Genomic DNA, 27,849 nt, shown 5'->3' with positions numbered 1-27,849 from the left:
CCTTATCTGACCAGTTCAGTTTGAAGGCCCGGGTAAACAAAATGGCTGGGCTAGGAATGTAGCTCAGTGGTAGAGCATCTTCCTAACACAAACAAGGCTCTGGCTTTGCATCCTTGAAGCAGGAGACCTTTCCTTCTGCCCCTCACCTGGCACACGGCTCTGCTGTCAGCCTCACACCGAGGCATCAGCTTTTCACAGCTCTGGAGCCTGTTGACCTTTAGACAGGAACCACAGCACTGGCTGTCCTGGTTCTCAGGCCACGTGAACCAATCCCTTACAGCACACCTCAGAATCCCTCCCTCCCTACCCCCTTACCCACCTCCTACCTTACTGATTGCTTCTGTGTAGAACCTAATCATTACAACAAATGCCCAGGTCTTCTCCCTAATTTTCAAGGGTCCTATTCATCCCAACAATGTATCTGCCAGATTAAGTGCTGAGATGGCCTGGGACCCTTAAAAGAGAAGACAAATATATAACACAAGACTATACCAGAAGTCATCCATGATTTGTCAGCCTTTATTAATCAAGAGTGAAGCCGAGCCCTAGAGTTTCCTTTAAAAAATAAAACAGAACAAAACCCTCAACCTTGTTTTTAGCAAACAATGATTCTTAGTGGCTTGTAATTTTATGTTCAATACCATAGATCAAGAATTGTTTGCTTTCCAATCATATATATTCTTGAGATTAAAACACAAGTGTAAAACAAGTAAGATTCACCCCAACAATTTAAAAAATAATTCCAATTGAAAGACATTTCAAACACCATGTATAGAACTCAGGACCAAAAGATGACCTTAGAATATTTTTACCTTTGAGGTAGCACAATAATGCTCAGTTGGATTTTGTATTACAATGAATTAAAAACCAAACAGCAACAACAACAAAAAACGGAGGAATCTAACCTTTGCTCAAGGTGGGCTAAATGGTTTTCTGCAAATCCCCCATGAGGTGAGCGACAGTTTTCATTCTTTTGTTTGTTTTGTTTGAAGTATAAAGATAGCCCTGCAGTATTAATAGGAAACCCCTGGGAAGGCTACTTCCCATCAGATAGACATTAGAATCACAGAGGAACGTCAGCAGTCAAGACAGGAGGTAATCGAAGCAAAAAATCAAAACAACCTGTAACTTGGCGAGATTGGCTTACAAATGCGTATCAAAAACAAAAATTCCAATATCAACTGACTGAGAAAGATAAAAGATGACATTCATGGGTCCTTTTCTTTCTCTGTGCAAGATGCTTTCATCTTTTTAAAATGGAGGCTGTGACACGCCATAAAACGCTGTGCGCAGGGCACCAGGGTGACAGCGGCACACAATGGCTCCACCATCATGAGCAGAGAATGCAATGGGGATAAACGCAACCTCTCCAGCTGGAGAGCTTTTATTTTATTTTATTTATTTACTTATTTTGCCACTTTGCTGCTGAACTTCTCACTACACTGCTCAAAAAAAAAAAAGCTCAATACCCATTTCTGAGACTCTATATCAGGGACATCGAATTCTTTATGAAGACTGAACTCAGAGGGCAAGAACACAAGAGCCCGTCCTGCAAAGAGACAGAAGAGTGAGTGGGCGAGGCTGGGGACAGGAAGGAAGGAGAATCTTGCAGGTGACCTCAAGGCTCTGAGGACTGTTCTCTATCGGCCAAAGTCAATAGCAAAGCCAGGGAAGACGGGAGCTCTAATCCTCAGGAGAGGTGCAGAGGGACCTGACAGTCTGTCCCCCCACCCCTGTGGGGCTCAACTGTCAGCTGCAGGGGTTGCTGGCACAACAGGAACACTGTGACCTTGAGTAACACCTGGGTGTCACCTTTGACTCTCTAAGCTGCAGAGAACTGAACACTGTCAGGTTCTGGCACTGTGGTAATTGCTCACACTAGCTCCTTTACCGTCTCCTTCTGCAGACTGGACGAATCTCTCCCATGGCCCTGTCACAGGGGGCACACTGCAGTGAGGGTTCAATCAGTAAGTGAGCAGCAGAACTTACACCTGATGACTTCTACTCTGTAAAAGAACAGCCATCAGTGAGGCAGGAAGGGTAACAAGGGGGCTCTGAAGATGAGCCTGGGATGTCTGAGGGCAGCCTGAGAAAGCCCACCCCTAGCAGCCTGCAGCAGTAACTCTGGCATGAGATTCAAGCCGGCCCTAACCCATGCTGGCAGGGAGGCTGGAGTGGGGGTTCAGAGTTCTTCTAGGATCTAGGGGCTGGACTTTTGGGCTACTCCTGGAGCCCAACGCACCTCTTACCTTTGCAAGAGTCAGGTATTGTTCAGTCAAGGTACAAGGTCTGATTTATTTAATAAAGCAGTATCGTAGAAAAGACCTTAGGAAAATTCAGGATCACCACAAGAGTTTCCCAGTGCTAGCTGCCTGCTTTGGAGTAGTAGTTACAGCCGTACAATTCCCAGAGCTGTAACCTAGGCTACTTAGTTAGGGCAGTCTGAAGAGTCCTGCTACTTCATGGAACACAAGAGAGTGAGTAGTTACCAAAATTGTGGTGACTCGTCTACTCTGGACATTTCTGGCTACAGTGACCATGGCAAAAGCTGAGAGAGACAGTTAGAAAGGCCTTCACAGTAAGTCTATGTTTATAAATGGTAACCTTTCTGTGGTTAGTTATTATAGTGCTAGAGGTCAAACCCAGGGCCTTGCACATGCTACATAAGAGCTTTGCCACTGAGCCACGCCCACCCCCTTCCCCAATGATACCAAGTTCTGAAAACAGATATTTAGGACAAATGTCTGAGTCAGCTGACAAACCCCGTGTATATGGACATGTCCAAAGTGAACTCCCTAAATAGAGAAATAATCTCCTTAAAAAAAATAGCTTCTCTTTTAGGAGTCTAAAAATGGAGGATTACTAGCCAAGCCAGGCAACGGTGCTGAAGGAGGAGGGCCCGTGTGCAGCACACCGCCCGCCACCCACTGCCATCAACCAGGGGCAGCAACTGCCCACACGGCATGGGGAGGCTCCTCAGGGAACTATTCGGGTCAGACAAAGTGATGACACCTCCAGACCCTGGCTCTTTGTATCAGCACCATGCTCTAACCAGCTGACCTAACCAGCTACCCCTGGCTCCTTAGAAATGGACAGCGATTTGTTTATGCAAACTGCACAGAGGTTAAACAAAACAAAACTTCCTAAAAACAAACAGAACCCCTAATCCAAAAATCTTCCTGGCTCTCTACTGCCGGCAAGAGTGCTGAGTCCAAGTCTCCTGCTAATGTGAATCTAAGGAACCAGCCGGTCTGCTCTGTCAGACCTCCTGGGCCTCCGTGGGGCATGTTCTGACATCACTGTGGGCTTGGACACAGCTATATGGGGTGGCACAGATCTCCACTCTAACTGCTAACATCCTCCACTGGGAGAGCAAAAGCAGCAACGGTGAACACACTGGACTTGCTCACAAGACAAATGAGGAGACTGAAGGCTGTACCATGTCCTCCCTGGAGAAGGACTGTGGAGGTGTCTACAGTTGTTCAACAGGTTTCTGCAGACCTTAGGTAACTTTCAGAGCAACATTAGCAGCAAGAGAGAAAAGGAGGGTGTTTACACTTTGGACTTTGTATCAGGCACTTCAATTGCTGGAGAGACATGCCATTCTAAACCAAAGATGTGACAAAGGGTTGAGTAACTGTTACATAAGTGGTCTACTGATGGGCTTTCAGAAGCAAAGTGGAGGTGTGGGCGGAGCCTCTGTCCATCTTTCAGTGCTGACTTTCAAGATTTCTAAATGCCCTTAACCACAGCAATGGCAACGGCGGTGGCGACAGCAGGAACGGTTCTGTTGTGTCTGTTTTCTGTGTGTGTTCTGTGGCTGACTGGAAGGGTTTGGTGTCACACTGAGAAGGCTCTGAGGTCCACCACATCTACTGCCCAGGGTCCAGCAGATCTAAGTTGGAGCCAAACATCTTCACCAGCTGCTCTTCATAGTGTGAGATGTTCCTCTTCATGATGTCCATGCACGGTCCCAGAAGCCTCTCAAATGCTTGAACATCCATAACTGCATTGTTAAAAAAAAAAAAAAAAAAGGTGTGGGAGAGAATGATTTGCTTACACGAACAATTTAAGCACTCTTCTGCATGTCACCCTTTTTCTAGACAAACTATTTATTTACTGATGTTCCAGGAGATGGAATTTTAGGATACTGGAAGGGGTGCTTCTGTATGAATGCAGCAGGACTGCATCTACGTTGCAGACTAACGGTGGGCATACAGCACCTGCCTGTCTTACTCAGGGCTGTACTGACTGTTCAGAACTGACTCTAGGGTAAAGCTTAGTGGCACAGCATGTGCTAAGAATATACAAGGTTCTAAGTTTCCATGCCCAACACCTCCCCCACCAAAGAAAGCTTTGCTCTAAGATCTCAATTACACAAACTATCCAGACCTACATCTGAATGAGTCAGCACAGTAAGTCAAGGCTTGTTAACAGGAAAGAAAAAAAAAACAACCCAAACCCCTGTATATTAGAAAAAAATTAGTAATGCACAAAGAATTTTCATTTTTAAAGTTTTTATTAGCACATATGAATCGTACATAATAATGGTTTTCACTATGGCATCTTCAAACTTCTATAACTTTGATCATGCTCACCCCACCCTGTCTCCTGCCCCACCCCCACTTCTGCACACCCTCCTCTTCCCAGCCAGTTCCCTGCGACTCTTCTAATCTCATGTCTTTTTGGGGGGAGAGGGGAAGATAAATGTAATTAGGATTACGTCATGGGCAACTTATCAGTGGCTACCTTATGAAGAAAATCTCCTCCCCCAGCAACAATTAACTGTCTAAGGTTGGGGGTGGCTTGTAAGCCCTTCACAAAGAACTCTTCTTACCTAAGCATTTGACATCTCCAACGGCATAGGCAGAAGCAGCTCTGGGTTTGTTGGTGACCAGTGCAAGCTCTCCAAAGTACTGCCCCTTATGGCAGTGGGCAATCTCAACCTCCTGGTTCCCACCATTCTTGTTCGTTTTAGTCTATAACAGGTAAAGAATATGATCCGGGCTGATTCTAAGATCACAGCTGGGCATGTCCAGTTGCACACACACAAATTCCCTTCTCAGAAAGTTCAACAGAATTACTAAGGCATTCTCTTTGCAGAAACTCTTATCTGTCCCCTGTAAACTCAAGAGACAAAAGTCTGGGGTCTGGAATAACTGAAGGGCTGTTTTACTTGGGGCTCCCTAACATATTTTAGATAATGGCTAACCATGAGCTGGTCAAGCCCATCACTTTCTGTGAAGACTACAAATTCTTCTGGGAGATGTGACTGAAGCACAGTTGGAATACAACAAGGTCTTCTGCTAATTCTTCCTAATAATGATTCTTCTATTACTGATGAGCCAAAGCGCAAGACTCTATGTTGTTTGAGACCATCTTGTATTGTTCTTGATAGTGACATTTCTTCTAAAGCACTATTTGCACTTACAGTAGTACTGTACCTCCATTCTTAGGAAGTTGACTATATCCTTTAAAAAGGTGTGCTATATTGTATTTACTTACTATCCTGGGTTTCATATTTCTTACAAATCCATCTGATAAGTAAGGCAGGAACAATGAATTATGAGAGTCAGTCTCAGTCTATAAGGACCATTAATGTTATAGGCAGAAAGAGAACTCCCTCATTCCACCCTCACCTTTTGTTTTTAAGATAGAGCCTCACTTTGTAGCTCTGGCTAACCTGGAACTAGTTATATAGACCAGGCTGGGCCTGCCTCTGCCTCTTGAGTACTGGGAATATAGGAGTGTGCTACCATGACTGGCCAGTTCTGTTTTGTTTTATTTATTTATTTATTTATTTATTTATTTATTTATTTATTTATTTATTTATTTATATGTAATGTATGAGTGTTCTGCATGTATACCTGCATGCCACAAGAGAGCATCAGATCCTATGGGAACTGAACTCAGGACCTCTGGAGGGGCAGCCAGTGCTCTTAATCACTGAGCCATCTCTCCAGCCTCCTTCATTATTTTTGAAAGAGATTCCCCCACCCCGTTTTTGAAAATACTTTATTTTCATATGTATGTGTGTATGTGTGTGTGTGTGTGTATGCCATGTAGGTGCAGGTACCCATGAAGTCTAGAAGAGGGTGCCAGATCTCTTGGAGCTGAGTTACAGGAAGTTATGAGCCATCCCAATGTGGGTTCTGGCAACCAAACTTGGGTCCTCTGGAAAAGCGGTATATGCTCTTTAACTGCTGAGCCACCTTTCTGGTCCCTTAAAGGGTGTGTGTTGTGTGTGTTTACTTCCTGATTTTATGTGTATGTGTGTGAACCTGCTGGCTTGTATGTATGAATGTTCAGGTGCTCATGCAGTCCAGATGTGAGTGTCAGATCCCCTGGAACTGGAGTTCCAGGTGACTGTGATCTACCTGATATGAGTGCTGGGAACATTCTCAGCAAGAATAGTGAACGTTTTTAACTGCTGAACCATTACTCCAGCCCCTTAAAAAATGTTTGTTGTTGTTTAAGACAGAGTTTGAGTAGTCCTGTCTGTCCTGGAACTCACTCTGTAGACCAGGCTGGCCTCAAACTCACAGAGATCTGCCTGCCTCTGCCTCCCAGTGCTGGGATTAAAGGCACGCACCACCACTGCCTGGAGGATCTAAAAAAAAAGAAATGTTATTTTTGGGATTGGGGACTTAGCTCAGTGGTAGAGCACTTGCCTAGCAAGCGCAAGGCCCAGGGTTCGGTCCTCTGCTCCAGCAGTCAGTGCTCCTAATTGCAGATCCACCCCTCCGGCCCTCAAGGGAATTTTTAGTATCTGACTTTTACTGTGTGTGTGTATGTGAAGGTGTTGTGTTCCCGGGTATGCAGCACCCGCTAACCTTGTCTACCACTTTTACCCATTCCTTTTCTGAAGCAGGGCTTCTCCCTGCACCTGGGGCTTAGTTATTCCCTAGGTTGGAGGAAAATAAGCCTCAGAGACCCTCCTGTCTCTACCGACCTTGGAGCTGTAGCTACAGGCATTTTAGAGGATGCCTGGCTTGTTATGTGTGTGCTGGGATTCAATCTGGTCCTTAGGATTGTAGAACAAGTACTCTTAACTCGTGAGCCATTTCTCTGGCCCTAATCCTTTCTTTAAAAAAATTTACACTCTTATTTTTGTGTTTGTATTTGTGTGGGCATGCATATGCCACAGCACTGGTGTGGCAGTCAGAGGACTGTTTGTGACAATCAGTTCTCTCTTTCTACCAGGTGGATTCTGGGAATCAAACTCGGGTTATCAGGCTATGGAACAATCACCTTGACCCAATAAGCCATCTGGCTGGGTCTTCCTTGTTGGTGGTGTCACTGTTTTTCAAAATACTGTAGTTTTAATTATGTGTATGTGGGCTTGTGCATAGGAATGTAGGTGACCACAGAGGCCAGAAAGAGGACAGATTCTCTGGAGCTGTCATGAGTGGGTGCTGAAAACTCAACTCAGATCCTTTGCAAGAGCAGTATGTTTAACTGTAGAGCTCACCTCTCCAGCCCTGTGGAAATTAAAAACTGATACTCTTGTGTTTAGCCTTTTTATCCCTCTACACTTCTGCCTTGACCTGTTAGCTTTGAAGCTGGTCTGCTGTTCCAGGTGAACCAATGTAATCTTTCTTATTTATTTATTTCAGACAGGGTTTCTCCACAGAGACCTGGCTGGACTGGAACTTACTATGTAAACCAGGCTGGCCTTGAACTTAGAGATCTACCTGAGTCTGCCTCCCAAGTGCTATGATTAAAAGTGTGTATCACCACCCCCAGCTTTTCTTTTCTTTTTCTTTTTGATACAGAATGTCATGTAGCCAAGGCTGGCATCAAATTCTTTATGTAGCTGAGGAAGACCTGAACTTCTGATCACTCTGCTCTCACCTCCTAAGTGCTGGGATTATAGGCATGCTCCACACATGGCTTCTGTTTCCAACTTCTGAAGCATCCTTTGGCACTGCAGACATATTGCTGCCCATTTAGTCCACCCCCCAGAACAGCACTTAGGCACCATCACACACAAGAGCTCCCTTACAATGCAAAGTCTGACTTGGTAGGTCTAAGGCAGAGCCCAAGACTTTGAATTTCTGATAAGCTCCCTGACTCCCCAGGACCATAATGCTGCTGGTCCCACTCATCAAACACTATATTGTGATGACAGACAGTGCCAGTGAACACTGGAGAATGTACAAATAGGTATCAGCAGTTCAAAAACTGCAACTAAAAGAATAGAGAAGTTTCAAACTACGGTTTTATGTGAAATAATAGCTCTATTTAAAAAACCTTACTGTGCTATATTATTGTGTGTGTGCCAGAGGCCATTAAGAATATACAGCAGATGACAACTGATATTCACCAAGTCAACCTATCAGATCAATAATTCTCTGAGTCTGTTTCTGTCTGTAATTTCTCTCATGTGCCACTACATTTCTACCCTAAAAACTGCTATGGGTGTTTTCCCACTGCCTGTGTGTTTATCTCATGTATATATTCCATCTACTGGGCACACTTATAGCTGTGGATGGTCAGGAAGATGATTTGTGCTTAAGCTGTATAATTCTGATGAATAGAAATACTAGGACATTTTTCATACTCAGACTGACATAGGAAAATTCTCAACTTCAAAGACATCCTTTTACACATTTAGCTAAGCCTTCAGAACAAATTCAAAACAGACTAGCTTCCCTTGCAGAGAATACACCAGGACAAATTCCCAAGTGTTTGCTGAACCAAGGTCATGCACAGAGCAACTTTAGTAGACATAATTTTCTCAGCAATTGGCTTTCTGAAAGTACTCCTTAGGCTCAAGATCCAGCCAACTAACTGTTTATTGCTTAGGTTCTGAATTTCAATGTCACTTTCCATGATATCTCTCAGCCTTACGTGCCTCCCACCTGCTCACCAAGGAGCTTGGCTAATAGCTAAGTGTTGCTGCTCATTCACTGGCTGGTGGTCAGCTTGACCTCCCTAACCTGAGAGAAACTGTGTGATTCTTTATGTGATTATCAGAATGGCTCTGTCTCTTATTATTTACTCAAGAAATGCTTTGTGACCCTGAAAATGTAACTTATATTTGTCCAGAGTTTTTGCTGTGGAGACAGAGATGTGTATGTAGGGCAGAGAGGTGAGTGAGTGATGTAGAAGAGAAATGCAAGTTATGAGTGAAGAAATGTAATAGGGTGGAGAGAAGTGTGTGTATGAGAGAGCTGTGTGAAAAGAGATGAAACTATGTATAAAGTTGTGTGGAGAATGTATCTGTGTGGAAACAGATTTTTTTATTTTATTTTATAATACCATTCAGTTCTACATATCAGCCACGGGTTCCCCTATTCTCCCCCCTCCCACACCCTCCCCTTACCCCCAGCCTAACCCCCATTCCCACCTCCTCCAGGGCAAATCCTCCCCCGAGGACTGCAATCAACCTGGTAGACTCAGTCCAGGGAAACAGAGATTTTTAGAGAAAAAATTTTCAAGATGAAGTAAAAGAGAAAGTTACCATCAAAAAGCAAATGTTTCCTTATTTTTCCCCTCAGATAAAAAAGTCTAGTCATTGCTGCATTTGTGGATTTTTTTGCATACCCTGGGTGCTGCCTGGAGGCTGGCCCTCCAGCAGAAGTTTCAAACTCCTGTTTTATATAAGATGATAGCTCTATTTAAAGAAACCTTACTGTGTTACATTATTATTCCTGTGTGTGCATACATGTTCTACACTGCCTATGTGGGATCAGAGGTTGATTTGGAGAAGCTGGTTCTCTCCTTCCACCATGTGGGTCCTGTGGTCAAACTCAGACAGCTCTATTTTTTTTTTTTTTTTTAAGATTCATTTATTATGTATACAGTGTTCTGTCTACATGTATCACCAGAAGAGGGCACCAGATCTCATTACAGATGGTTGTGAGCCACTATGTGGTTGCTGGGATTTGAACTCAGGACCTCTGGAAGAGCAGCGAGCAGCCAGTGCTCTTAACCTCTGAGCCATCTCTCCAGCTGACAGCTCTATTGTAAATTAAGAATTAAGGTATGATTTAGATAGTAATAAACATAAGTGGTTTGTTTTTCATCTATTCTTAATTGGAAATAGAAGTTTATTTTGTATACTGCATGGCGTCAAGCTGGGCAGTAATAAAAGCACTGCCTTCAGTTTTTTGTTTGTTTGTTTTGAGGCAGGATCTCACTTACAGTCTAGACTACTGTTGAATTCATGGTCTTTCTGACTCCACATCCTCCCTGCCAATAGCTTAATTAAACCTTTACTAAATATATTGTGCAATAGATTTTATACTAGATTTAGTATGAAATTTATATATACATATATATAAAACTTACTATTTCAACAAATTCATATTCTCAAAAAAATAAAAAATAAATGGATATTTGGTTATTATGGATTTACTGCTAAGAATTATTCCTCTCAGGTTGGGGATGCAGCTTAGCTGCTAGAATGCTTGGGAGCCCTTGGTTTTATTCCTGACAGCAGATAAAACTGTGCATGATGACACATGCCTATAATCATAAGCTTATGCCTATATATGCCTATAATCATAAGGGAGGTGGAGTCAAGGGATCACAAGTTCAAAGTCACCTTCAGTTATATACATAGCTAAATTTGAAGCCAGCCTGGACCACATAAAACTGTCTCAAAAAAAGAAAGAAAGAAAGAAAGAAAGAAGGAAAGAGGAGAGGGAGAGGGAGAGAGAGAGAGAGAGAGAGAGAGAGAGAAGAAAGAAAGAAAGAAAGAAAGAAAGAAAGAAAGAAAGAAAGAAAGAAAGAAAGAAAGAAAGAGAGAGAGAGAAAGAAAAGTGTTCTTCCCACCTATAGGTCACCAATTATCAACATTTCTCTATCCACAAATGACCTAATAGGAATGTAATGGAAACTTCCTCCAGCAGTTTTTTTGTTTTTGTTTTTTCCTTTTCTTTCTTTTTTTTAGACAGGGTTTCTGTGTGTGTAGTTTTGGTGCCTCTCCTGGATCTCACTCTGTAGACCAGGCTGGCCTTGAACTCACAGAAATCTGCCTGCCTCTGCCTCCTGAGTGCTGGGACTAAAGACGTGAACCACTGCCTCCCAGCCCTCTAGCAGTGTTCGATGCTTTCTTTACATCCAACCTCATATATACCTATTATACAGTGTTCCTGTATTTATTAGTGTTTTTACATTTTTCTTATTTATAGGTCAATATCCCTCATCTCACTAATTATATGACAGAGACAAAATCAGGATAAGAAAAAATATACTAAATCTTTATTAGTGGTAGTCACACTCATGACATTGCACCACCCAAACTCACCTTGCTTTTAATCAAGATGCTCACTTCCCCGGACTCTATAATATAAAAGCTGTCAGCCTTTTCACCCTGAAAAAGAAGAGCTTAGGTCAGAGTCACATATAACACTGAAGACTGCCAGCCCCATCTGACCTCAGGTCTCTATCTTCAACTCAAGAAGTAGATCAATGGCTAACAAATTAGAGGATCCTGATCATTAAGGACATTAACCCAATTATGACTGACACATATCCTACCTCTTAAGTCTTTATATTTATCTCCAAGAATATGACCAGGTCACCAACTACACAGCATTGTTGTTCTGACTGGGTATATCTGTGTGCAAAAAACCCATTCTAGGGACCAGTAAACAAGAATACTGCAAACTGTGTCAAGGTAAGCCCTGGAGTGTGAAAATGTGGTAGTTTGAATGTAACTGGCCCCTATAAGCTCATAAGGAATGACACTATTGGGAGGTGTGGCCTTGTAGGAAGTGTGTCACTCTGGAGGACAGCTTTGAGTTCTCTTGCTTAAGCTTTGCCCAATGTCACAGACCACTTGCTGTAGCCTGCAAGATGTAGGACTCTCGGCTACTTTGCCAGCACCATGTCTGCCTGCGTATCATCATGGCTCCCTGCCAGAATGATAACGGACTGAACCTCTGAACTGTGAGCCACCCCAGTGAAATGCTTTCCTTTATAAGAGCTACCACGGTCATGGTGTCTCTTCACAGCTGTAAAACACAGACTAAGACAGAGGTCTAGGAATACTCTTGATCAACAAACACAGCCCTCAAGAAGAGACTGCGGAGGAAGCTCAAGCATGGCAAGCCAATGACCTGAGTTCAATTCTCAGAGCCTATATTTGAGGTAGGAGGAGCAAGGTGTGGTGTTGCACATGTGAAAGCTCGGTGCAGGCCAGGCAGACACGGGCAGACCCTTGGGCTTGCCAGCCAGTCAGCCTACCCTACTCAGCAGGTTCCAGGCCAGTGACAGGCCTTGGTTATGTGGTTTGTTTGTTTTTCTGTTGGTTTTTTTTTTTTTTTTTTTTTTTTTAATTTTTCAAGACAGAGTTTCTCCATGTAACAGTTCTACCTGTCTTGGATCTCGATCTGTAGACCAGGCTGGCCTCGAACTCATAGAGATCCGCCTGTCTCTGCCTCCCAAGGGCTGGGATTAAAGGCGTGCGCCACTACTGCCTGGCTCTGTGTTTTTTGAGATAGGTTTCTCTGTGTAGCCTTGATGTCCAGGAACTAGCTTTGTAGAGACCAGGCTGGCCTTGGACTCAGAGATGTACCTGCCTCTGCTTTCTGAGTGTTAGGATTAAAGGCATGTGTCACCACATCCAGGAAGACCTTGGTGGGTTTTGTTGTTTTCTTTTTTTCTTTAAAGTAGATTGTGTATGATGAGTGATACTTGAGGTTGTCCACCCCCCACAAATAACAAAGGACAGCATGGGTCTCTCTCTGCCTTGACACAGTAGGTGCTTTGACACCGTCTTTCTGAACTTTAGGTTTGCCCTTTGCTTGGTTTACTATTAAACTACCTGGCTGAACAACCCATTCAGGTAATTCAACAAATAATGTACTGTGTTCTCACTGTGTGCAGGCACTGTCCTAGGGACATGAGGGACATGTCAGTGGATAAAACAAACTAACCAAGAAATATGATGATCAGTAGATGATACATCTGTGTTGGAGGATGGCAAGTGCTACAGGAAAGGACAGACGGGGACCACGGGCTCTCAAACGCCGGTAGAGGGACCAGCTACTGTGTTCAAACCATGGACAACGGAATAGTAATCACGTGCTATCTATCAGTTGGTTGTTTTGTTTTGAGACCAGTCTGGCTACATAGATCTGGCTGGCCCGGAATTCGTTATGTAAGCCAGGTTAGTCTGTCTCAACCTTTCATCAGCCCTCCTTCCTCTGCCTCCGCAGTGCACTACCACACACTCAGCTTGGTATGGATTGGACAGACTTCCTAATTCTGACTGACCACTTCACACCCCAAATGGGATGACTTGCCTGTGTTAACCTAGTCCCAGACTGGGCTTGATGGCTCATGTCTATAATCACAGCATTCAGACAGCTGAGGTAGAAGGATTGCTGTGAGTCTGAGGCCAGCTTAGGCTACAGAGCAATACCCTGTCAAATACCCTGTTTGGATGGAAAGGTCTCCCAAAGGCTCACATGTTTGAACACTTGGCCCCCGACTGGTAACACTTTCTTGGGAAGTTACAGATCCTTTGGAATGTGGGGCCTACCTTCGCCACTAGGAGTGGGACTAGGAGAGTTACAGTCCAGCCCTGATCTCCGTCTGTTTTGATTACTGTCTTTACTGTGAGGGACCAGCTACCACAGCCCAACTAGCTCCAGCCCATGGATTCTTTTTTTTAAAGATTTATTATTTATTATGTATACAGTGTTCTGCCTGCAGGCCAGAAGAGGGCACCAGATCTTATTACAGATGGTTGTGAACCACCATGTGGGTGCTGGGAATTGAACTCAGGACCTCTGGAAGAGCAGCCAGTGCTCTTAACCTCTGAGCCACCTCTCCAGCCCTTTCTCTGGATTCCAATAGAGATTAATAAAGCTTACTTAGGGTCAAAAGAAAATCACATCTAACAGAAGCCCACCCACAAAAGGAATGGAAGTCTGAGCCTGGTGGCACATGCCTACAATTACAGTGACTCAGGGAGCTTCTGAGTTTAGGACAACTTGATAATACCCTGTCTCGAAACACAAACAGAGAAAGGGTTGAGGATGCAGTTGCAGAAGACTTACTTAGCAGTGAGTTCAATTCCCAGTACTTCAAGGAAAAAGGGCAGCAAGAGATCTCCATGTATCAGGAAGATAGACACCAAGGAACTTCATAGGTCTTTGTATGTGACACAGTTTCCAATAGTGGATGACATGTTTGTTTTCTTTTTTTGTTTTTTTGTTTTTGTTTTTTTTTTTTTTTTTTTTTTTTTGAGATAGGGTTTCTCTACATAGTTCTGATTAACCTGGAACTTTCTATGTAGACCAGATTGCCCTCAAACTCACAGAGCCCTGCCTGTCTCTCTTTCCTGAGTACGGGGATTAAAGCTATGTGCCATCACTGCCCAGCTAAGTCTTTGTTTTCTACTGGAGTCAGAGTAATACAATGTGACCCAGGCTGGTCTTGAACTTATGAACCTACTGCTTTGGCCTCTCAAGTGCTGTCATTGCAGATGTGCATTACCATACTCTGCCCACAAGTGAGACACTGTTCCTTTAGATGATGACTCCCAGGAAAGGAGCTGTGTGAGACCCCAACTCACCTGAGTGATTATTCGTTCTCCATCCTTATAGATCTTTTCTCCGATCACATCCACAATCTTCATTCGTTCTGACATCTACATAACACAGTTATATAGTATAAGGAAAAAACCTTGATTGAATGTCATTGTTACAGAACTAGGTTAGAACAGTATTATTTGAAAACCCAAGGATAGTTTTAAAGCTTTTCCTAAGTCACATAAACAGATTCTTACTCAAACTTTACCTCTAGTGATTTAAAGAGTGGCACAGACTCAATAAATGATTCAAACATCTTCCTCTTTTTTGCATTGTTTTTCACTATGATTCTTCTAAAAGTCACCCGATCCTACAAGAAAAAAAGAAATAGGGAAATTCTAATACATGTCTGTATAAGAAAGTATCTATGGTTTAAATAGCTGAACCACTGCAGCCACTAGAGACCTATGGAAGCCAGTGTATCCACAGGGTTTAATGATGCTAGAAGAAAAAAATCTCTAACCTGTGCTAGGCAGAAGCCTCCAAAACTGTAGCTTGTTGTGTTCAATGAGTGCCACCTATGGGCCATGAATAGAACACAAACAAAACTCTCATTAAATACCTGGTGCTCATAGTCATTATTCAATGCCAAAGACACCCTTCAGAAAAGGCAGAAGTAAGGGCACACAATCAGGTTGTTCTTGCCCTCCAGGGATTTGCAACTGTAATGAGGAGACAACACAAAATATACAGAGCCCATGTCGTAATCAATACTTAGGAGGCTGAGGTAGGAAGCCACTCTGGGCTACATGATGAGTTCTGGGTCAACCCGGATGATAGTGAGACCCTATTTCAAACAAAAACAAAAACAAAGCATAAAATATATATGAATTTTTGCAATTGATATATGCTAGGGGAAATATATATAGGGATTTTAAGTGTTTAGTTCAAGATAGCAATTGAACTGAAATGTACTAGGTCAAAGTACAGAAAGCAAATGCTACAATCATTTCCAGGATGGATTCCAGGCTATGTCAGTGTAAGCCTATGATCTCAGCCACTCAGAAAGGTAAGACAGAAGAGTCTAAAGTACTACGCCCATTGCAGCGATTTAGTTCTGTCTCACAATAAAATAAAATGGTATTGGAGTGTGGCTCAGTGATAGAGCACTTGTCTAGAATGCAGGACGCCCTCTGTTCAATCTCCAGTACTATCCAAAAAAAATTTTAAGTCTTTTTTTTTTTTCCTTTTTCGAGACAAGGTTTCTCTGTGTAGCCGTGGATGTCCTGGAACTCACTATGTAGACCAGGCTGGCCTTGAACTCAGAGATCCACCTGCTGCTGCCTCTGCCTCCTGAGTGCTGGGATTAAAGGTGTGTACCACCACTGCTTGGCTAAATTTTAAGTCTTAAAAATGGAATTTCTAGGGCTGGAGAGATGGCTCAGAGGTTAAGAGCACTGGCTGTTCTTCCAAAGGTCCTGAGTTCAATTCCCAGCAACCACATGGTGGCTCACAACCATCTGTAATGAGATCTGATGCCCTCTTCTGGCCTGCAAGCATGCATGTAGGCAGAACACTGAATACATAATAAATAAATAAATGTTTAAAAAAAATGGAATTTCAAAGTGGGAAAGAACAATCACAGTAGGTGATGGAAGATAATTTTGCAGGAAAAATGCATATTTGCTGGGGACCTGAAGGAGGGGAAGATTAAATGAATGAAAAGACAGGAGGATAGATAGGTAGGCACTCAAGATGGCAATCAGCACATGAAAGAGCCGTGGAGCTGGGTGGCGGGCGGCACACGCCTTTAGATCTCTGTAAGCTGGGTTTCATTTACCTAATCAGCAGAGTCACTTACACTCCCAGCACGGGGTGATGGTGGGCTCTTCGTCCTCCACTGCCCTAAACCACAGCGTACTATTTTACAGCTCTCTGGCATTTAGTTAAGTTGGTCTCCATTTTCTTCACCACCTGCTTGCTTGACAGGAGCTCCTCAGTCTGACTGCTCTCATGGATTATATCATCAGCCACTGATTTCTGAATTCTAAGGTTAAGTAAGAATTTATCACGTAATAGGCTACTTTCATACTTTGGAATATTATGCCATTATCTTTGGAATTCAATTTCTGTATATTTTCTGGGCCAATCTAGGCCAAGAATATTGTAGAAAGAGGGCAATTAAGACTGAGAAACTGCTGTCAAGTATGATGGCGCATGCCTTTAATCCCAGCACTTGGGAGCCAGAGGCAGATAGATCTCTATACGAGATCAGCCAATACTACATAGTGAAATCCTATCACAAAAGAAAAAAAAAAAAGACTGAGAAAAATGATAATTATGAAGTTCCCTTCTTTATGTCTGGATGTTGTTAAAAAAACAGCATTTTATAATTTACGTATGTTACCAAATCATTACAATTACACAAGTAAACTGTATTTCTAGCTGTTAAGAATTGATACTTTCTTCAGTGATTTATGTATTGTGGTTCCAGTCCCACAAATGTATTTATGTATTTGTTGACAAGGTCTTGTGTAAGCCCGGCTGTTCTTAAACTCACCATGTCACCTGAGAATGTGCTATTGCCTGGTTTTTTGTTGTTGTTGTTGTTGGTTTAGTTTTTAAGAATTAATTAATTTTTGTTTTATGTGCACTGGTGTTTTGTGTGTGTGTGTGTGTGTGTGTGTGTGTGTGTGTGTGTGTGTGTATCTGTGTGAAGGTGTCAAAACTTCTGGAGCTGGAGTTACAGACAGTTGTGAGCTGCCATGTGGGTGCTGGGAATTGAACAGGGGTCCTCTGGAAAAACAGCCAGTGCTTTTAACCACTGAGCCATCTCTCCAGCCCCACCATGTCTGGTTTTATACAGTGCTGGGGTCTGAATCCAGGACTCCCTGTACTCCACCAACTGGGCTACATCCCCAGCCTAGTCTGATCTTCGATCCTCTGTGTACATGCTTTTATACTTCCCATAATTCTCATTTTATGCTGTACAAGGCCAGTTCTAGTGGTTGTGAATAGCATAAAAAACCCTAAGATGTCCACCTAAATTTGAGTAGCAGCCAACAGAACAGTAAAGAGGAAACTCCCACAGGCAGTAAGTGTACACGAGGGCAAAGAGCCCTGACGTTCAAATGAGAAAAGGAATGTTACTTTCACTCATGATTGCCAGGAATCCATCCTGTGACACCACCGGTCTTGCTTCATCCTCAGCAGGCATTTAGGAACTCTTGCCTTTGAACCTTCTGGAAGTTCCATTTCTGGACTGAAGCTTCAAGATAGATCGAGCTTGCAAAGTAACCAAATAAAGCAGGAGACAGGCAGAGGCCCAGAGGCATCTTCACGGGTCACTAGCCCACATCAGGGAGAGGAGACTGGAGTGGTTTCAAGCAGGAGGGCAGGGCAGGGATCCTACAAGAGGACGCCTCAGCACCAGAGGGCCGGTGCTGCTCTCTGGGCATCTAACTTGTGCCAGGCTCAGACACAGCCACTTTTCTTATGTCCATAACTCTCATGTCAAACCAGCAGGTGGATTATTTTATATAGCCCATTGTATTTTGAAATAATTTGCATCAAGACTTTCTTTTTTACTTATATTATTTTTACTTACATATTTTTTAAATTTATATTACTTATATTAATTATTTACTTACATTACTTATATTAAGAGTGTGTTATGTAATTTTCAAATGTTTGGAGAATTTTATTATCTCTATTATTATGACTAGAGAATACATACTGATTTCAATATTTGATTTGTTAAGATTAATTTTACATTCCAGGATTAGATCTATTGTGGTGGCCATCCATGTTCTTAAAAAGAATACATAGTCTACTGTGTGTCTTCTATAAATCTTAATTAGATCCTGCTGATTCATATAGTTAAGCTCTTCTATGTCCTTACTGGTTTTCTGGCAAGTAGTTCTGTCAGTGTTGAGGGCCAGTCTGCACCATTTGTAATGTGGATCTGTCTAGATCTCCTATTAGTTTTATTTACTTGGAAGCTGCTGTTGTTCATTGTACACATATTGAGGGATGCTCTGCCTTTCTGGTAGACTGTACCTTTCATTATTGTGTAGTGTTTTCTCTTTGTCCTTGTAATTTTCTTTGTTCTGTTGTCTGATATCAATATGATTATTCCTTTTTTTATTGAGATTTACATGATATAAAATATATATATTTCTTTCTTTTTTAAAGATTATTTATCATATATACAGTATTTCTGCCTGCATGTATGCCTGAACACCAGAAGAGGGCACCAGATCTCATTACAGATAGTTGTGAGCCACTATGTGGTTGCTGGGAATTGAACTCAGGACCTATGGAAGAGCAGCCTGCTGTGGAATAATCCCTTTGTACACTGTGAAGGTTTATTGCTATGATTGGTTTAATAAAAAAGCTGATTGGCCAATAGCTGGACAGGATAAGGTTAGGTGGGAGAACCAGACTAAGGACACAAGAAGAAGCGTGGAGTCAGAGAGTTGACAGCCAGATGCAGAGGGAACAGGAAATGAACATGCCATGCTAATAAAGGTACCGCCACGTGGAAGAGGGTAGATAAGAAATATGGGTTAATTTAAAAATGTAAGAGCTAGTTAGTAATAAGTCTGAGCTATTGGCCAAGCATTTGTAATTAATATTAAGTCTATGTGTGTTTATTTAGGAGCCAGCGGTCCCAACAAAAACTCTGTCTACAAATTTGGTGCCCAAGTGTCCAGCACCTACATCCACATGAGACCTGAGAAAGGTTAAAAAAGAGTTCTAGGACTGGAGAGATGGCTGTTCTTCCAGAGGTCCTGAGTTCAATCCCCAGCAACCACATGATGGCTCACAATCATGTGTAATGAGATCTGGCGCCCTCTCCTGGCATGCAGGCATACACGGAGGCAGAATGTTGTATACATAATAAATAAATAAATCTCTTTAAAAAAAAAAAAAAAAAAACCTAAAAAGGGGGGGGAGTTCTAAACACACAAAAATGGAGCCAAACTCAGCTTCCTAGTCTCAGGTCTCTCATGCCATCAGCAGTACAGAGATGCATCACCTGCAGTTGCCAACATACCATGAGCTAAGCCACATAGTGGGTTCCCACAGTCTCTCACATGGGCCACAACACAGAGGCATCTCCCAGCCACTGCCTTTGGGCTTGAGACTCCAGAACAAGCCTTGCCAGCATGCCATAAACTAAGCCGAAGGGCAGGTTTAAGTTTTGCTCTCGCAGACAGGAAAGATTATAGATACACAGTAAAGACATATCCAGATGGAAAAAAACCAACAACTCTAAACAGGTTATAGTGTGTTTTAAAATGTACATAGGCTTGGAAGAGAAAAGAGAAGGTATAGACAGTCATAGAAAAAGAAAGTTTTAGGGGTTGGGGATTTAGCTCAATGGTAGAGTGCTTGCCTAGCAAGCGTAAGGCCCTGGGTTCGGTCAGCTCTGGGGCGGGGTGGTGGGGTGGTGGTGGTGGTGGTTGGGGTGGGGGGTAGTGGGGAGGTGGGGGGGAAGAAAGTTTAACAATAGTAAAATCCTTAAAAAGGGAATAAAGTAATGAAAAGGTAAAAGCCATGTAAAGATGGGAACTACACAGAGAGTCTGGATCCTGTATGTTTTTGTGTTGTCTTTGAATTGTTTGACTGCTGAGGAAGGAGCAATAACTGCTAAGAGGCATTGGATTATGAAAGCTGCTAAATTAAACCAACCTATATATTTTAAAATATCTTGACATCAAAATGGAAGTCCAAAGATATGTTGCTTTGGGGGGCAGGTTATGCTTTTATTTCCATAGGAAATGTGAAGCTGTGGATTCATTCTGGGTTAAAGAAAATCAGGTTTGGTCAGGGAAGACCCCCCTTAAAATCCTGGCTACAGGGATAAAACAAAACAAAAAACCTAGAAGAACTACAGGACATGTAACGTATATTTTACCTGCTCAAAAAAAAAAAAAGAACAAACCAAAAACCAAAAAACAAAACAAACAAACAAAAACAAAAAGTCATCTTTAACTGACTCGTGTACACCACATATTCCATACTTGTAATGCAAGTTACCTTTAAAGGTTTATGTATTTTCAGAACAAAGGAACCAAACACCAATGAAAATGGATGGCCCAGCTGATCCAGCATTTTACAATGTCTCTATTACAGTCTCCTCAAAATTGTGCATCCAAACATCTTCAAGGCTGCTGGCTGAGATGGTCCAATCTCAGGGACTACTCCAGTCAGGACTTCACTGTTATCCCAATTTTCTTAAGGTTTCTCCAAAGATATCAGTGCCCCCAGAAAGTAGTCTAAAGAACAATGCCCACATTCCCAAAATATTGGCTATGGATATTTGTAATCATTTAAGAGGGGTTGGTTACAAGTTGTTATTGGTAATGGTCAGAAAAAGAAAAAAAAAAAAAAAGCTGAACAAGGGAGATTAGATTCAGGGATCTTGTTCTTTAATCCCAGCACTCGGGAGACAGAGGCAGGTAGATCTCTGAGTTTGAGGCCAGCCTAGTCTACAAAGTGAGTCCCAGGACAGCCAGGGCTACACAGAGAAACCTTGTCTTGAAAAACAACAACAAAAGTGAAATATGGAATTTGTATTATAAGGTATTTGTGAAGGAAGAGTTACAGATTACGGACATGTAACTTAATACAAAGAGAAATGAGATAAACAGTGGATAATATGATACAAGAACCACAGTAGCGTTTTACTTAAAGCAAAATTCCATTTCCCTGAACTAAGTCTATGGGACATGGGCGTAGACAAAACAACAAGTGAGTGACTGAACACAAAGCAAACTGCTATCAATACCACCAGAGGTGGAAAGTGCTAACTAGCAAAGGGTTTCCTACCACCACCGTCCCTGCTACTGCTCCTCTTCTTCCTCCTCTTTTGTGTGTACATGTGTGTTAGTGATCGAGTCTCACTCTGTAGCCTGCCCTCTTGGACTACTTAATACGCAGAGTTCTCTCTCTAATTACCTAATACAAACAAGCAAAAATGTAGCAAGAGCTCTGTCACTACAAGGTTACAGACTATTCATGTTTCTGTAACTTAAAAGATTTGTTGCCAAGTCATTGAGGAAAATGGAAAAATACATTTACATGAGACCTTTTACGGCATATTTTTCAGATAACTGGCTATAAAAGACAGTTAACACTATACCATGCATTTCTCTCACTCACCAATCCCCAAAGGGAGCCTTCTGAGGTGGCGACAATGGTAGCAGCTCTCGGGGTATTGTACATCAGAGCTAGTTCTCCAAAACTGCCACGGTTGTCATACTGACCCACAGAACGTGTTTGGTTATCTTTTGTTACTAAAATGTCATAGGTTCCCCTAGAAGAATGACAAGAAATAATTAATTACTTCTGATCAAGGTTTAAGACTGACTGATACATATAAAACACAACAGGGGGGCAGAGCTGGGGACATTTTGCCTAGCACGCAGGAGGCCCTGAGTTCGATCTCAGATCTAGATAAACCAGGCATAGGGTGCATGTCTAGATTACAGCACTCAGATGTTAGAGACAGGAGGATCAGAGATTCAAGATCATCCTCAGCTACACAGTGAGTTTAAGGGGATACATAACATCCTGCCTCAAAAGGGAATAACCAACATAATTTTGTGAAAATATACAAATGATTTTTGCATTTGATTTTGTTTTGTTTTTAATTTTATGTGTATGGGTGTTTTGCCTGCATGAATATTTGTGCACCATGTACATGCACTGCCAAGGAAGCCAGAAGAGGCCGTCCAATTCTTTGGAGTTGGAGTTACAGATGGTTGTGAATTACCATGTGGGGTTTGGGAATTGAAATCATACTCTGGAGGAGCAGCCAGTACTCTTAACTGTTGAGCCATGTCTCCAGCCCTGCATTTCACTTTGTGTACTTTTGCCTATTATACTGGCTAGGGCTTCTGGCACAGTACTGACTAGAAATGAAGAGCACAGGTACCCTTCCTTAACATCAGTCTTTGCTGGGCCATGGAGGGAGAACAGGGTCTTTCAGCCTAGCCCAGGCTGGCCTTGAAGTCCTGATCTGTGGCTTTAGGTTCTTGAGTGCTTACAGGGATAAGCCACTATATCTTGCCTGATAAACAGTTTATTACAAAAAGATGTTACATTTTATCAAGTATTCTGTGGGAAGTATTGACTGTAAAGTATTTCTTTCATGGTTTGTTGGAAACAAAGATAGAACTGATTAAAAATAATGACACAACTTTCTACCTACTAGTTGCAAATTATTGCTCAAGAAAGGTACTCAGAAATGACTAACATTTAGAGAGACAAGCATGCTCAACACACCACAGAAGCAAACAAACTTCTCAGAGTTTCTGTAAGACAGCTAACAACACATTAACAAGTGACTTAAAGAGATCATTTGAGGGCTTTGATGACTCAGCTGGTAAAGCTCTTGCATGCTGAGTGGTGGCACATGCCTTTAACCCCAGCACTTTGGAGGCAGAGGCAGGTGGATCTCTGTGAGTTCGAAGCCAGCCTGGTATACAGATCGAGTTCTGGACAGCCAGGACTACACAGAGAAATCCTGTCTCAACAAACAAACAAAAACAAGCAAACGTCAGTTGTGGAGGCATGTACTTCTAATCCCAGTACCAGGAATTCAAAGACAGGCAGATCCCCGAACTTGCTGGTTGGCTCTCTTATACTAACCATGGAGCTCCTGACCAATGAGAAGGCCTGTTTCAATTAACTTAGATGGCACCTGAGTAACAGCACTTGAGGTTGTCCTCTTACTTCCCATCACTGGTGCAGCCACACTAAGGTATGTGGAATCACAAACACATATGAACACAGATGCACAAGTAAGTCCCTATGAAACCATTCCAAAGGAGAGAAAGACACTGAAAAGATGTGTGGGGCTACCCATCAGACAATATTAATAACAGCAAAAGTTACAAAAAAAAAAAAAACCAATTATTCTGGGGCTGGAGAGATGGCTCAGAGGTTCAGAGCACTCGTGGCTCTTTCAGAGGACCAGGGTTTGCTTCCCAGAAGCCACATGGTGACTCAACCATTTGTACCTCTAGTCCCAGGGTATCCAATGCCCTCTTCTTGCTTCAGTGGGCACTAGGTACACATGTGGTACACAGACATACACACAGGCAAAACACCCATACACATAAAAAAATTAAGGAAAATTTCCTTTAATTCTAATAATTAGCCCCTAGTATCAAGGACCCAAAAGTTAAAACAAGAAGTTGTAAAATTTTCCATTCAAAATTTTGAACAGGGAGTTGGAGAGATGACTTGGTGGTTAAGAGCACTGGCTGCTCTTCCAGAGGAGCCGGGTTGAATTCCCAGCACCCACATGGTATATCAGCACACACGATATACAGGTATCATCTATAACTCCAATCCCAGGAGATACAAAGGGTGTTCTCCAGGCTCTAGGGTTACTAGGTATGCAAGAGGTGCACAGACAAGCATGCACGCAAAACATCCATACGCATACTTTTGTTTTAAATTTAGAAGCTGGGAATGGTGGCACACATCTTTAATCCCAGCACTTAGGAGGCAGAGACAAACTGAGTTTGAGGCCAACCTAGTCTACACAGAGTTCCAGGACAGCCAGGACTACATAAAGAAACCCTATCTTGCAATAAAACAATTTTGAACAGGGCTAGAGAATGACGTATCAGTTAAGAGCACTGTGTTCTTCTTGAAGAAGACCAAAGCTAGGGTCCCAGCACTCATGCCCGGCAGCTCACAGGCACCTGTAACTCCAGCTCCAGGGCACTCACTGCCCCTCTTCTGGCCTCTACCAGTACTTGCACATGTGTGTCATGTATGCACACAGACACACAGATATATACACAGGCCAGTGAGAACCTGAGTTCAATCTCTGAGACCCACATGGTAGAAGGAGAGACTTGATTCCAGCAAGTTGTCCTGAAGTCTAGACGTACACACACATATACATAAAACAAATGGATAAATGTAAAAAACAAAATAATTTTAAAAATTTAGCAGTTACTTCATGACCCAGGAAAAGAATCCCAAAACTTGGAGAATTAGAAAAATCTAAGTAAGAGCTGGGCGGTGGTGGAGCACGACTTTAGTCCCGGCACTCAGGAGGCAGAGAGGCAGGTGGATCTCTGTGCATTCAAGGCCAGCCTGGTCTACAGAGTGCGATCCAGGACAGCCAGGGCTACACAGAGAAACCTTGTCTCAAAAAGGAAAAAAGAAAAAAAAAAAAAAAGAAATTCTAAATAAGGCCAACACTTTGGCTGCAAAGCATTGCAAATGTTCTTTTCACTTCTGATTTAAAATGTGTTGCGTACCTAAGAGAATGGCCTTGTTTTTAGGAAATGCAGGTGGAGATGTTCAGAGATAGAGGAACAGTATATCTGAAACTGACTTTGGGTTGTTTGGAGACAGAGCCTCAGAAGGCTCAGTCTGGCTTTGAAGTTGCTACATAGCTGATGATGACCTTGAACTCCTGAACTTCCTGCTTCCACATCCCTATTGCGGTGATGACATAGATCTGCAGACTACCACGCCTCCTTACCTTTCTGGAACTTATTCTGAACAATTTGATGTGTTAAACATGGCAGAACATTAAAACTTGGGGGGCTGGGTTAACAAGAATTTTTTTATACTATTTGTTGTAAGTTTTGTTTGGTTTTAAACTCTGAAGTTCCTTCAACAGGAAAAAAGCGGGCTGGGGAGCGGACCCGTGGTTAAAAAGCACACACTGCTCTTCCAGAGGATCCAAGTTCAGACGCCAGCACTGTGTCAGGCAGCTCACAACAACCTTAACTCCAGCTCCCAGGGATCTGTCGGATGCCCTCTTCTGGCCTCTGTGGGCACTGTACTCAAATGTACAAACCCCACTCCTCACACCTTCCCCGCCCCATCACACATCAATAAAAATAATAACCTTTATTTTTATGAAAACACAAAATTTATTTATATAAATATTCATACACAAAAAAGTAAATCTGTTTTTTTTTTTCCAGACAGGGTTTCTCTGTGTAGTTTTGGAGTCTGTCCTGGATCTCACTCTGTAGACCAGGCTGGCCTTGAACTCACAGAGATCCGCCTGCCTCTGCCTCCTGAGTGCTGGGATTACAGGTCTGCACCTCCACCACCCAACTTAAAAAAATAACTTTTTTTAACCTTAACGAATAATTGAAGGAATGATAATGTTTTATTATCTTAAACTCCTTCTTTTAGAACTGAGGATTCAGAAGGAACCCCCACTCTTGCTCAGGAGAATACTATCAACTCAAGAGGCTAAGATGCAGTAAGTTAGGAAGTAAACCCAGGCTTCATTTTTCCCAACATGGCTTACAGTTGGTGCAGAGTGAGAAAGCATTGAAGGCATGGAGGTAAGGGACACATTCATTTTTCAAAGCAAGCTAGAAATCAGTCACACAGCAATACACAGTCACAGATACTCTTTGGGGAATCAATTCAATTGAACATTGGCAAATGGCATGTTTACAAAGCACATCATGACAGTCTTTTTTCCCCCTCCCCTTGACACTCTTTATCTAGCTAAAAAGAAGATTTTCAACTAGAAGTCATATCTCCTCCACATAGGGGTTTTACTCAGGACTCAGGACAGCAGTAGACAGCTGTAATCCCTTGAAAGGCTTTGAGAAGCTTGTTCACTCAGCACTAGACCTCTCTGGGCTAAACATAGTACAGGATGAGGATTCTGTCCTGAATTAGGAATCCAAGGCAGTGTGGCCAAGTAATCACAAAGCATCTCCTACCGTTCTATGACATAAAAGTTGTCTCCATCATCTCCTTGGTCGATGACATGCTCGTCAGGTTTGACTATCTTTTCAAACATGGCATCGAGAACTTCAGAAAGCTGCTCCTAAGGCACACACAGAGAGAACAGATGGCTTTACCTTTACTGAGAAAAGGCAATGATCCGCTGGGCACGGTGGTGCACGCCTTACTGCCGGCGCTGGGGAGAAGAAACAACCGCCAAGCCCCTCTGTTTTTTGACAGGGTCTTACTATACAGCCAGCTGAGCTCCGAACTCTTTTTTTTTTTTTTTTTTTTTTTTTTTTTTTTTTTTTTTCAAGATTGTTTTTCTCTCTATGTAGCTCTGTGCCTGTTGCTTCTGGAACTCTTGGCTCTGTCTACTGTACACCAAGCTGACCTTGAACTCAAGAGATTTGCCTGCTTCTGCCTCCTGAGTTCTGGGATTAAAGGCATATGTCACCACATCCAGTGAGTTTGGTTGGAATTTTTGATCATTCTGTCAGCCTCTTGAGTCTGGCTTGCCAATTCTTTTGAGGGAGTACCATCTTGAAAAAGCTAACTCATTTGACGGAGAATCAATATCCAATATATATATATATATATATATATATATATATATATATATATATATAAAAAAAACTCAAAAGAAAAAAAAAAAAAGAAAAACCACCAGGGCTGAGGGCAAAGCTCTGTCATAGATCACTTGCCTAGCATGTGCAAGACCCTAGGCTCAATCCCCTTCATGTCAAAAAAGAAAAATTAAACAAAACCAACAAACAAAACCTCTTAGAAGCCAACAATCATGTTAAAAAATGAAGAAGAAAGGGCAGTTAAGTTTTAAAGAAACAGGTAAATGATCTGAAGAGATATTTATTAAAAGAAGTACAAAGCCAAGCAAAGTTTAACACGCCTTTAATCCCAGCACTTGGGAAGCAGAGGCAGAGGCAGGTGGATCTCTGTGAGTTCTGGACAGCCAGCCAATGTTAAGTAATAGAAAAACCCTGTCCCAAAAAAACGGGGGAGGGGGAGTACAGAGAGGGCGGGGCTAGGCTCAGTCAGCGGTGTAATCGCTCCTTTAATTCCAGCTCTGGAGAACCAGAGACAGAAGGATCACAGTTCACCATGATCCTAGGCAGAATTCAAGGCCAGACTAAGATATTTGTATGGGATCTTGTCTAAAAAAGAAAAGAAAAAGAAGGAAAAGAAATTGGGAGAGCCTCAATATCAACATCCTTAGTCATCAGGAAAATGCAAACCAAAACCACATTGAGGCTTCATACCATCCTAATTAGAATGAATATTACAGAAAATGAACAAATGCTGGTGAGGATGGGAAGAAAAAGGAACCCATGTGCACTGGTGGTAGGAATGTAAATGAGTAGAGCCATTATGGAAAACAGTATGTAGGCTCCTCAGAAGACTAAAAATAGAACTGCATATGATCCAGTTATACCACTATTGGGTATTCACCAAAAGGAAATGAAGTCAGCAGACAAAAAAATACATATCCATTTTTATGTTACTATTTGTAAGAGCCAAAATATGAAATCAGCCTATATGCCTATCAATACATGAGAGGGAGTAGAAAATATGGTACCTACACAATGAGGTAAATAAAGAAAAA

General features: G+C 42.3%; 1 protein-coding gene across 4 annotated transcripts in view; it reads right to left on the bottom strand.

The window, feature by feature from the left end:
- Positions 1 to 498: 498 nt before the first annotated feature.
- Prkar2a (protein kinase cAMP-dependent type II regulatory subunit alpha) overlaps positions 499 to 27,849 on the bottom strand; it is a 68,071-nt gene continuing 40,720 nt past the window's right edge. For all 4 annotated transcript variants that reach the window (XM_028886938.2, XM_028886940.2, XM_037207930.1 and 1 more), the window contains exons 5-11: positions 26,225 to 26,331; positions 21,663 to 21,816; positions 14,761 to 14,862; positions 14,537 to 14,611; positions 11,258 to 11,323; positions 4,838 to 4,979; positions 499 to 4,006 (exon numbers count right to left, since the gene is read on the bottom strand). In XM_028886938.2, the coding sequence (XP_028742771.1) occupies positions 3,873 to 4,006; positions 4,838 to 4,979; positions 11,258 to 11,323; positions 14,537 to 14,611; positions 14,761 to 14,862; positions 21,663 to 21,816; positions 26,225 to 26,331 (780 nt within the window). In that variant the 3' untranslated portion in view covers positions 499 to 3,872. The remainder of the gene's footprint in view (positions 4,007 to 4,837; positions 4,980 to 11,257; positions 11,324 to 14,536; positions 14,612 to 14,760; positions 14,863 to 21,662; positions 21,817 to 26,224; positions 26,332 to 27,849) is intronic.

Source organism: Peromyscus leucopus, chromosome 7 (assembly GCF_004664715.2).
Source record: "Peromyscus leucopus breed LL Stock chromosome 7, UCI_PerLeu_2.1, whole genome shotgun sequence".
Lineage (NCBI taxonomy): Eukaryota > Metazoa > Chordata > Mammalia > Rodentia > Cricetidae > Peromyscus > Peromyscus leucopus.
The sequence above is the reverse complement of the archived record's forward strand: the minus strand, read 5'-3'. Positions and strand labels throughout refer to the sequence as shown.